The 11360-nt window shown below is 54.2% G+C and overlaps 1 protein-coding gene and 1 long non-coding RNA gene across 3 annotated transcripts; one reads left to right on the forward strand and one right to left on the reverse strand.

The window, feature by feature from the left end:
* Positions 1–1064: 1064 nt before the first annotated feature.
* On the reverse strand, positions 1065–11243 carry PDAP1 (PDGFA associated protein 1). 2 transcript variants are annotated; one of them, XM_081257915.1, is made up of 7 exons: positions 11148–11243; positions 7533–7624; positions 6022–6132; positions 4000–4121; positions 2898–3049; positions 2639–2707; positions 1065–1788 (listed from the first exon to the last, which is right to left on the reverse strand). In XM_081257915.1, the coding sequence occupies exons 1-7, from the start codon at positions 11158–11160 to the stop codon at positions 1730–1732; spliced, it is 618 nt and encodes a 205-aa protein (XP_081114041.1). In that variant the 5' UTR covers positions 11161–11243; the 3' UTR covers positions 1065–1729. The 2 variants fall into 2 exon arrangements, with proteins under 2 accessions (XP_081114041.1, XP_081114042.1); XM_081257916.1 differs by lacking the exon at positions 2639–2707.
* On the forward strand, positions 1800–5496 carry LOC308629734. The gene is made up of 2 exons (XR_014017704.1): positions 1800–2574; positions 4938–5496. It is a non-coding gene; the product is annotated as an uncharacterized lncRNA (long non-coding RNA).
* Positions 11244–11360: the final 117 nt, after the last annotated feature.

Genomic DNA, 11360 nt, shown 5'->3' on the forward strand with positions numbered 1-11360 from the left:
CTTATTTTGTCTGCCAGCACAGCCGATCCTTAAACCCAAGAGGCTGCCCCCAAATGGTTCCTTCCCTGCTGCAGTCCAGCCTGGGAGCTGCCAGGACCAGGTGTCTTTTCTGTCACTCATTCAGCAGTCAGATTCCTAGACAAGTGGTTGCACATTGTGGGCTGGTTCTGGGCTTTAGTGGCAACTTATTATTTCTCTATTTGATGTTTGCGGTTGGTTTCTAACTGCTCATCATTTTTTAGGACGGTTTTTTTCCCATTCCTATTTTACTCGGGTGTTTTTGTTTAATCACATGCTTTTTAGTTACCTGTTTACATAATCATGGTTTTTCTTTTAGTCTAACTAGGTAATGAATTACATCAGTAGCTCTAATTGTGAACTGTCCTCACATCTGCAGGACAAACGATCCTTAAGGAAGCCTCCTCCCCCACGGTTCTAGGGCCTGTCCCTCAGGATAGTCTCCTCTGTGAGAGGAGACCCACTGATTCTTTTTTAAATCAGGAGATAAAAATTCTCAGTCCCCAGAGACAGCTCAGGCTACACAGCTCCCCTTAGTCTTCACCGAGTCCCTCCCTGCCTGGCGCCCATTCGCCTCTCAGGACCGCGCGGAGGGCACTGCTGTTTAGGAGGCGGCGCCCCTCCTGGAGGGGTGCATAAACAGAACAGGCGCCCACGTGACTGTGCTAAACCTCGGCTTCCCCACTGCCATCCCACCACGAACGAGGTAATGCCTAGCAGTCATGCTGGGTGTTGGGACGCTTGCTCCCAGCCCTGAAATCCTGAGGCTGTCACCACCAGGGGGCACCAGGAGGACAGGATGCTATGTGCTGTGCACAGGTCCCTGGCCCCTCTGGCCTGAGGTCCCTCCTTGGTTAAAGGAGTCGGGAGGGGGCTGGCTCCTGTATCCTGAAGTCTCTCCCAGCTCGGATGCCCGGGGTCCAGTCCCTGTACCCGGATTGGTGCCACCCGAACCCTGGGGTGGGCCTGCCTGAGAGTGACACCTTGTCCTGCTGGGTGAAAACAGCCCAGGCATGGGGGCCCAGAGACAGATCACAGAACCAGGATTACGATAACGTCAAGTTTAATTTGCCAAATATACAAGTTGGACTTCTGGAGCATGTTCTGCCTGGGTGCTACACAGTAAACAGGTTTCTTGAAATGATCCATGGGCAGGGTTAAGAATGGGCCCAGGGCCTGGCCAGAGTCGGGGGTAGGGAGTAGGGTGGGAAGGTCAGGGGCGAAGCCTCAGTCAGAGGGGACTGGCGGGGGATGAGCCATGACCCTCAGAGACCCAGGGCCCAGGCTCCCAGGCGACAGCCCCCCAGTCGGGCGCCCGGGCAACACAGGGGGCCGTCCATCACAAACTTGTCAGCAGCTACTGTGGCTCAACTGCCCCCTGCCCCGCAATCGACCAGACAAACGGAAGCTCTTCTTACCCCACCTCCCAGGCACCCCCCAACAAGGGTTCTGAATTCTAAAAACAGCCAAACATTCAAATGGTTACATATGAAATGCTGTCCTGCATCTTTCTGTCTCAAAGATAGCAGCTGCCCCCTCCCCCCACCCACCATCCCCCCAAACGATTTCTGTGCCAAGATGAAGAGGAGCCATGGGGGCTCCTCGCCGCGAGGGGCTGCTGCAGTGGTGCCGGCGCACAGGGTGGGCGAGACACGGCAGAGGTCCTGGCAGCACGGCCCAGTTCCCTGCTATCTCCTTCCCACAGGCCGTGCTACTTATTCAGGGAGAGCGACTGCATTCGTTTTCCTGACAAAGCTGCATCATCTTTTGCTGAGGAGCAGGAAGGGAAGGAGTTACAAGACAAAACCACCCCTCCATATACACAGCCCCGCACACCCCCGAACCATAATACAACTGTAGGTCTGAAAGGCCTCAGACAACATTTTGTGCAACTGGTTCAGCTGGCAGATGAGGAAGAGACCCAAGGAGAAGGGCCCGGTCTGACGCCCTCCCCTGGAAACCACCAGACATTCTCGTGGAGTCTGGGTGGCTGCCCCCTCCACAAAAGCCCACCAACACACAATCTACTGAGCAAATGGAAACTCTTCTTAGCCCACCCCCCAGGCAGAGCCCTGTAATTCCAACCTCTCCCCGTGGATTCTGAAGCCTGCAATCAGCAACGTTCAAATAGTTACACATGAGGTCCTTTCCTGCTTGAGGTTTGTGAAAAGAGCTACTAGTGGGAAGTTGAGATTACTGGGTATCTCCAATGTGGTGACAATGCCCTGGGGCAACTGATTTCCCATCTCTAGGCCTAGAAGGCAGGACAGCAAGATCCCAACATACTCATGGCCCCCCACATACGGAGAGAGGAGTGCATGAGGCCAGAAGGTCGAGTCAAATGCTCCTTTAAAGCAGACCGGTTCCCCACAGCCAACCTGGCCTGGAAGAATTCCTACCACCTTTGGCCCCAGTGGAAGGAAGGAAGGGGGTAAGAGGGACACCTGGGCCAGATTTCATCTGTGACATCCAGCTGAAATATGAAGAGCTACCCAAAGCAGCTCTCCAGGCTACACAAGACACCAGAGACCTTAGGGGAACCTTCTAGCCTCTAAGGTAGGTGCATCCTGAGGCCTCCCTCAGACGCTGTAGACAGTGCTCTGCTGAGATTCAAACTCACATCTGACTCCGCTGCTGCTGGACCTTCCTAGCATCCTGGGAGGTGGCGGGCAGGAACACCCACCTCCATCTGACAGTGAGAAAGGCAGGCAGACAGGCACGCACGTGCACACACCCCCATACCGCCCTCCCCACACACACGGTAGGCCTCTACCGAACAGTCTGACCCCATACCACTTCACGACAAGGACAGTGAAGTGCAGGGCTTGGTGGCCTGTCCAGAACCAGTCACGCTGCCACACCAGTGGCTCAAGACTTACCTTTCCTCTCTTCTTCTTTCTTCCTGGCAGCCTCCTCCCGCTGTTTCCGGATGATCGCCAGCCGGGCAAGGTCGGCCTTGGCTTGCTCCGTCTTCCCCGCTAAATGCATTTTCATGTAACGCTCTTTTGCTTTCTGCTTCTCGATTTCTTCTCTGTTTGGGTAAAATGGTGTCACAGGGGCCATCTTCCCCACCATTATCAGCTGAGCTGGATGTGGGAGCCAGAATAAAGCCCAAGCACTCAGGCCTGGGCCCTAGCTCCGTGTGCCTCCTCCTTGATGGACACTCAGCAAACAAGCCAGCAGTGGCTGTCACTCTGCAACCTCAGAGGGGGTTTCACTGATGAGAAAGAAGCTGCTGGAGGGGGAGACTCTTCAGCAGCCTCCAATCACACCCCAAGCTTGTCAGCCTTCCCCACGGGGTTTTCAGAGATCTCCCTCAGCTGTCACGGAGTCAGCACAGCAAGGTGGATTTAAATCGAGCAACCCAGTCAGGAGAGAAATCAGGGTGGCTTTTCCTAGTAGCTTTCAACCTCCTATAAGGCCCTTGATGTCACCTGGTGGCCATGAAAAGTCAGGGAACAACTTGTTAAAGACCAGCTGTGTGCAGGGCACTGTAGCACTCGGTGTGATCCTTGCACAGCCTGTGAGGGAGCTCTCTGCAGCTCCATTTTCACCTGGGACTCAGAGAGGACTGGGGCAACTGGTGGACCTCCCTGCACAGTGCTGGACGGCACAGGCCCCCAATTCCTTCCCAATCCCTATGGCCACAACATCAGGATGGATGCAGGCCAAGAAGGGTCAGATCAGGCTGGATAAGGGAGGTATCCCTGGAGTGGGGTGCCCTGGAGGAAGGGGCTATAGCATAATTTCTGTTTTTCCTGCTATACTTCCACTGGGGGAAAAAATTCTGTTTTTTTGCTTTGTTTTTTGGGGGAGAAGCTTCTATAGGGCCTTTGGGAGAATGAGATGACAGAGAAATAAATACCGGAGCCGGAGCGCCCACCCAGCCACTGGGGACCTCAAGAGCCCAGGAAGCAAGGGCAGAGGAGCTGGGGGCCTCAGCCCCTGGCCCAAGTCACAAGGCTCAGAAGCAGAGGTTACCTTTCTCTCCTTGAAAGTTCCTTGGGCCCGTCCAGGTCCAGCTGTGTGACCTTTTTGGTTGTCTGTGCCACCCGGTTGGGGTTCTCAATGTCAATGAGCCCTTCTACACCTTTGCGCTTTTGCTAAGATAGGACAAGAAGCCAGCTGTCGGAGAAGTTTGGCCTGCAGAGCCCCTGAAGGCCACTCCCCATCTCCACACCCTCCTGGACTAGGACAAGCTCCTGCTCCACCCCAGGCCACATGACTCCTGGCCCAGCCTCATGGTGGGAACAGTGCTCAGGGGTGTCTTCACCAGCTGGGGAGGTGCTGAGGAAGTGAGTGCGGGTGACCAGAGCCCATCCTGTGCCCAGTCCCGGCCACCAGGGATCGTTATCCTAGTTTCACAGGTGGCAGAGGCCAATTCACAAGCTCTCAGCACAGAGAGTTACTCCCTCACTTCGAGCTCAGCCTCGGAAAGCAGTTTTCCATGGAACGCCCCGCCTGACTGCAACAAGCCATGCTGGGTCCCCACAGCAGGGCGGGCCAATCCCTAGCCATCCGGGTGACGGCGGGGAAATGGGACTTGGGAACGAGTCACACAGTCTACAGGTTTGGGGAGGCGGCACAAGAACCTGGAGCTCGCGCCTCCCACCTGCCCTGGGGAAGTTCAGAAAGGAGTGAGAGCACAGGTGCTAGACGTAACAGGTTCGATCAAAGTTTCAGGCCCTGTCAACCCAGCTTTTCTCTTTAAGAGACCAGGGAGACAGCTTCCAAACGCCAGTTAATCTGAGCACTGCACAGAGCTCCAGGCACCTCTACCCTATCAGCTACACGTATACACCTCCACCCGGATACCTGACATCACAAACTTAACTTGTCTGAAACAGAACTGGAGACTCAGCCCTCACCCACCCCGTTCCTCCCAATCCTAAGGACAACCTTGTTTTTCTTTCCCTCAGCAAACCCCGATGAGTCTACCTCTAAGACATGGCTTGAATCTACCCACTCCTCTCCACTGCCATTGCCACCAGCCTAACGCAGCCACAATTTCTCATCTGGATACCTGCTGCCGTCTCCCGGCTTCCACCCTCAACACCCTACAACTCACTCTCGGCAGAGGAGCCAAAACAATCTTTTAAAAGCAAATCTGGGGGCTTCCCTGGTGGCGCAGTGGCTAAGCATCCACCTGCCAATGCAGGGGACAGGGGTTCGAGCACTGGTCCGGGAAGATCCCACATGCCGCGGAGCAACTAAGCCCGTGCGCCACAACTACTGAGCCTGTGCTCTAGAGCCTGCGAGCCACAACTACTGAGCCTGCGTGCTGCAACTACTGGAGCCCGTGCACCTAGAGCCTGTGTTCCGCAACAAGAGAAGCCACCGCAATGAAAAGCCCGCGCACCACAACGAAGAGTAGCCCCCGCTCGCTGCAACTAGAGAAGCCCACATGTAGCAACAAAGACCCAACACGGCCAAAAATAAATAAATAAATAAAATCTATTAAAAAAAGAAAAAAGCAAATCTGGTCATCTCTGTCTCCTACTTCAAGGCCTCTGCCAGCTGCCCACTACCTACCACAATGAAACCAAAACCCTTCAACAGCCGCACAGGAGCTGCCCTTACCAACCTTTCCTCCTTCATTTCTCACCACTCCACTTTGTACCCACCAAGTCACAGCCCCACTAGCCTCTCTGTCCCTTAAACTTGCCCAGGTTGTTCCCACCCCAGGGCCTTTGGCCTTGCTAACCCGGCTGCCCCGACTACTCTGAACAACAGTTTTCACACAGCTGGCTCCACCTTGTTTTTCAGGTCTCAGTTTAAGTCACCTCCTCAGCACACACTACTCCAAGTACCCTCGATCACGGTCTGTCTTATTCATAATACTTCTGGCTGCTTGAAATCATACTGTTCATTCATTCCTTATCATCTGTACCTCCCTATTAAAATGTAAACCCTTAAGAGCAAGGACTCTGCATGTACTACTGGGACGGGTAATGTTTGCTGAACGGATGAGTCTAGGTCCCAGGCCCCCCTCAGACTCAGTACCTGGTAATCATCTTCTTCATCCTCGCTCTCATCTGAGTCTAGGGATTTTTTCTCCTTTTTGGGGTCACCTGCAGCCCCATCTCCACCTTCTTCTCCTTGTTCCTCTTCTTCCTGTTTCAGAAATGGACAACGTGAGGTATCAAAAATGCAAAACAAACCCCCAAGACTGTGATCCAGCCGCCACCACCCCCAGACTGTGGACCTTGAGAAATTAGGCCCCCAGAAGGCTGGGACCAAGTATGATTAGAGTCCTACTCTGCCATGCTAGCCCCCAGTGGGGGACCTGCGTCAGAGGCAGCCTCTCCACTAGGCTCCACAGCCTGGAAGCCAATTCCAGTCCAACCACCACCTCGTACAGCCGTAAAAGGCCCTGCTCCTCTTCTCAGCCCAGGTACCTCAGACAACCAGGGTGAGCAGCTCGTCTCCTAGGGTCCAAAGGATGTGGCTGTGGGGCTGGAAAGCACAGGCCTGCTCAGCTTCCCTCCCGCTCTCCCTGCTGCCACGTGGAGCTGCCAAACTGTCCTCGCTGTCCTGGGCAAGCCCCCCTGCTTTCCACTCTCAGTCAGTGGCGGGCCAGCCACTCCAACCTGCCCACACAGAGGCCCGGCTGTGCCAGCTTCCCATGACAACACCCCGGCAGGCCGCTTCCCTCTACCTTTCTTGCCTCCCAGCCAAAAACATCCCTTACAAAAACCATATGACCTTTGCCCCTTAGCACCTGCCCGCACACTCTCCAAGGTCCTGGTCAGCCTCCGGTTCCTCCACCAGGCCCTCCCCACCACCCCACGCCACCCCATGACCCTCTGATGGGCATGAAGTGTCAGTCTCCCTGACACTTCACAGCCGTGCCCCTCATCCAGCCTGACTGTGCTCTCTTTGGCCTTTAGCCAGGTGAGGATCCAATGGTGTGGTAGGGACATGGACACCAACGATGGAAACACATTCTGTTTCCTGACAGTGGGCTGGAAAAAGGACTGGGGGAACAGAACAGAGGGACTGCCTAAGCTTAGACCGGAGGGGGAAGGGTGGGGAGCATCAGTGAGAGTCACGGAGGAGGGGATGCTGAGCAAGGTCTGAAGGAACGAATGGCACTCTGCCTGCTGGGGGGTGTGGGAAGGCAGGGCATCATGTCACAGCAGGGCTGGCAGCAGTCCTGCATGGCTGGAGCACACAAGTAGGGGTGCTGAGAGCCCGAGCTGCAGACAGGCAGAGCTGGGCAAGGGAGAGAGGAACAGGAGCAGGAACACAGGACCACGAACAGAGACCCACCAAGGCACCTGCTACTGAGTGGACAAAGTTCTAACTGATCCAATCAGAGGATGGCTCTCCTCTTGACTCTCCAAGGTTGCTCTGGGACTCCCATCTCCTACCTGCTGCCTGTCCCCTCCAATCGAACCTCAGGTGCTAGCTTCTTCTTGAGAATGGGTGGTCCTTGCCTCGCCTCTCCAGGTGCCAAAAGCGCAGGGTGCCACCCTGGGCTACTGGAGTGGCCCGGACAGGCACGTACTCACCCTGGCCTTCTGCTTTTCAGCCTGGAGCTGTGCGTCGATCTCCTCGGGGCTCGTGTACTGCCTTGCCCGGCCTTTGTGGCCTCCCTTTCTCCCTGCACAAGGATTGGCAGTTTAGGAAGGCGGGAGGGAAGCAGCTTCCTTGATTGCCCTGGGCCCCAGGCTGTGTCCTGCTTGAGGTGCTCTCAGCAGAGGCTGCAGACCTCAGGTACCCCTCACCAAGCACCACCCAAACCCATACCCTCATGTGTTCAAAGGGACAAAAAAGGAAACACACAATCACCTGATGCAGTACCAAACCATGTACTGGATGCAGAATCCCACAACTAAGACCTGAGGGGAGGATCTGGGGGAGGGTGCACCACATGGAGTGACTGGCTAAATCCCCTGGTCCCTTTATCCAAACACAGCGGACTCAGATGCAGTCATGAGGAACATGTTAACACTCGCCCCTGCTGTCACAACAGTGCTCTTTACTTGCAATGTTCTGTCATAGCTATGGGCTCATTTCATCCCCAGATTAAACCTATGGCACACGATCACGGCTGGTCCCACTTTATAGACAAAGGAGACTTGAGACTAAAGCAGAGTGGGGAAGAGCACAAATGTTGGGGTCCAATCCTTGAGTTCAAATCTCAGCTCTACCACTTAATAGCTCTGTGACTTTGGGCAGGTACTTAACCTCTCAGAGTCTCAGCTTCTTCGTCTGTGCCCCTACCACCTAGAGTTGTTGTGAAGATGGATTTGTTAACATATGTAAAGATGTTGGCACAGTGCCCATCACTGGACAAGCACTACAAAAATGGTTGCTATGACTGGTACTCTTCTAATATAGTACCTGGTGCGGAAAAAAACACAAAGCCACTGGTCACATCGGCGATTTACTACAGGTGTCAGGGAATATAATAAGATACTTCACGTTCACCTAAGTGGTATGTATGGTAGAAAGAGAAAACTTAAAACCTAGAAGGGAAAACTTTCTTGTGCTTGGACTAAGAAACACAACTAGCAGACAAAGTTATTTAAAGTTGAAAATAAAACTGACTACCTTCTAAGAGCAAAAAATGTGACTAGCAATTAAAGTTCATCACAGAGAATCAGCTTTACAGTCTGACCCTCTTGAGCCAAGACACTAGACTGACCCCTGCTAAAGCCATCAGCCAGTTTTACAGAAGGGCAGCACCCCCTCCGCTGGTCCTGGAGAACGCTGGGGTGGCTGTGGTCTGGATCCATTTCCACCTCTCCTGGAAGCTGCAGCCCACCAGGTTTCTCGTGACTCTCTCACTGAGAGCAGAGAATCTGTAATTAGGCAGCCAGAGCTGCTCTGGACTCCAGAGACAGTAGCAGAGATACTGGCCTCCCCTGATTTCCTAAACAGCAGCTGCAGAGCCATAACGGGCTGCTGCAGACCACACCACCCATTTTTAATGACTACCCAGGGTTCCCAGGGGTGTCTCAGTCTATGTTCATCAAAGTTCCTCTGTGAGAGATCAAGTTTGCCATCCAAAAAGCCAACATCTTTTCTTGCCCTCTTAATACTCTAAGTAACAGAAACAACTCAAAATTGACTACTATCGGTTCTCATCCCCCACGCTTGGCTATGCGATAATGATCTCAGCTTGGTGTACAGTAACTCTTATCAGAAGCTTTCCATGCCTTTAAAAATACTTCACAGGGGGCTTCCCTGGTGGCGCAGTGGTTAAGAATCCGCCTGCCAATGCAGGGCACACGGGTTCGAGCCCTGGTCCGGGAAGATCCCACATTCTGCAGACCAACTAAGCCCGTGCACCACAACTACTGAGCCTGCGCGCTACAACTACTGAAGCCCACGTGCCTAGAACCCGTGCTCCGCAACGAAGAGAAGCCGCTGCAATGAGAAGCCCGCGCACCGCAACGAAGAGTAGCCCCCGCTCGCTGCGACTAGAGAAAGCCCGCGCGCAGCAACGAAGACCCAACAGAGCCAAAAATAAATTAAAAAAAAAAAAAAAGCTTCACAGGTTTCGTAACAGAAACAAGAGTTGGTCCTTGGCTCTTGGAGAATTTTATACTATTACTTACATCTTCATGTTCTCTCTCTCTCTCCCTCTTTTTAAAATATTTATTTATTTATTTGACCGCGCCGGGTCTTTAGTTTCGGCATGTGGGATCTAGTTCCCTGACCAGGGATCGAAACGACCCCCTACACTGGGAGCACAGAGTCTCAGCCACTGGACCACCAGGGAAGTCCCTTCATGTTCTCTTTTACTTTTCAAGCAAATTAACACAAGCAAGAAATGTAAACCTTATCTGCCCATAAAGCTTTCACAAGCCAAAAAGCCAAGTCGTTTAAACAAGAATCCATATTTAGGATTTTCTAATTGTAAACTCCAACCTTGGCTCAAAGCAACTATTAAGTAGGACTCTTAGAACCAGAATTCTGGAGCCAGAAAGTACCCTTAGTACCCCTCCTTTTGCAGAACAGGAGACTGGGGAACACAGAGAAGACGAGGCTTTTCCTACCACAGAATAAACCAGTAGAGAGCTAAGTTTAAAGAGATTCAGCTCTGTAAACCCCAATATCTCTGGTAGTAGAGAGTCAGGAAATCATTTAGGTTTGTAAAAGCTCCAAGCAGATCTTCCTGTGGGCTGACGCATCTTAACCAACATAACACACGAGCAACCAATATCAACTGAACATCTGTTCTGCGCCAGGAGCCAGCCAGGCACGGCGAGTGCTCTAGTTTTACGACCCCGATCCAACTCTCCAAGCTAAGGGTTATTTCCAGATGGGGAAAACAGGCTGGAAGAAGTTAAAGAACTTGTTCAAGGCCATAAGGTTAGACAGTGACACAGCTGGGCTTCGGGTCGAGCACTATTGACCTTAAGGGGGAAGCGGACGGAGGATGGTCTACAACGTACTGGGAAGCCATGGATCCTTTACGCTCCTGGCCAAGGAACTGGCAAAGTCTAACGACTAACAGTAGTTAATTATTACGGGGCACTTAGCGACTATCCAGCACCGCGATGCGCTCTCCACGTGGGTTACCTAGTTAAAACCTCGCGTCAGTATTGTGAGGCAGGTACAATCACAACCCCACCTGCAAGTGAGAAAACTAAGACTCGGGGAGGTTAAGCGACTGGCTCAAAGGCACACATCGAGCCGCTCGAATAGGGCAGTCAAAGCTAGGCCGGCCAGGCTTAAGAGCATCAAGTTAGGTCGCAAGAGGCAGGCCTGGCTCGCCCAGAACCCAGGAAGACCCATGTTTTACGCGCGAGGCAGGCGGGTCCGGCACCGGCGCGCGATGCGGTCGGTGACTCAGTCCCTGGCGAGCCTGAAACTGTGAGGAAACTTCAGACACCCCAGGCCGGGAGAAGGGCGCCCTAGATCGGCCTTCCGGGTCGCCGAGGACCCAGAGCCTCCGAGTCTCCTCAGACCCCCGAGGGAGTGGCTCGAGGCCACTACGCTCTTCAGTTTCCCCAGCGGGACAATTGGGCTTCGAGGCCCAGGCCTGGCCCTCAGCCCGAGCGGACGTCCTCCCTCTGTGCCGCTCTCCGAAGCGCTCGCGGGCTGAGTGGACAACGGGAGCCGGACTCGGGCTGCTCCTCGAGGCCCGCGTGCCACGCGCGCCCGCCCCTCACCTCCTTTAGGCATCGCGGCTCCGGCGGCTGCGGCGGCGGCGCCTCGAGCTGACACCGGAACCGGAAATACCTCGGGCTCGACTTCTTCCGCCCGGCCAGTTCCCCCCGGCCCCGTCCCCACTCAGCCCGCCGACGCCGCCGACGCCGCCGACGCCGCCGACGCCACTAGGACCGGGGACCTCAGGGAGGCCGGACTGTCCCACGCACCGCCTG

Source organism: Mesoplodon bidens, assembly GCF_964165515.1.
Source record: "Mesoplodon bidens genome assembly, chromosome: 15".
In the NCBI taxonomy this organism is placed as follows: domain Eukaryota; kingdom Metazoa; phylum Chordata; class Mammalia; order Artiodactyla; family Ziphiidae; genus Mesoplodon; species Mesoplodon bidens.

Excerpts from the sequence above, each read along its gene's own strand:
- PDAP1 (XM_081257915.1), bottom strand. Across the intron at positions 6,133-7,532 it reads CTGAAAAGCAGAAGGCCAGG|GAAGAAGAGGAACAAGGAGA; the intron begins GTGAGTACGTGC and ends TTTCTGAAACAG. Across the intron at positions 4,122-6,021 it reads ATGAAGAAGATGATTACCAG|CAAAAGCGCAAAGGTGTAGA; the intron begins GTACTGAGTCTG and ends GTCCTATCTTAG.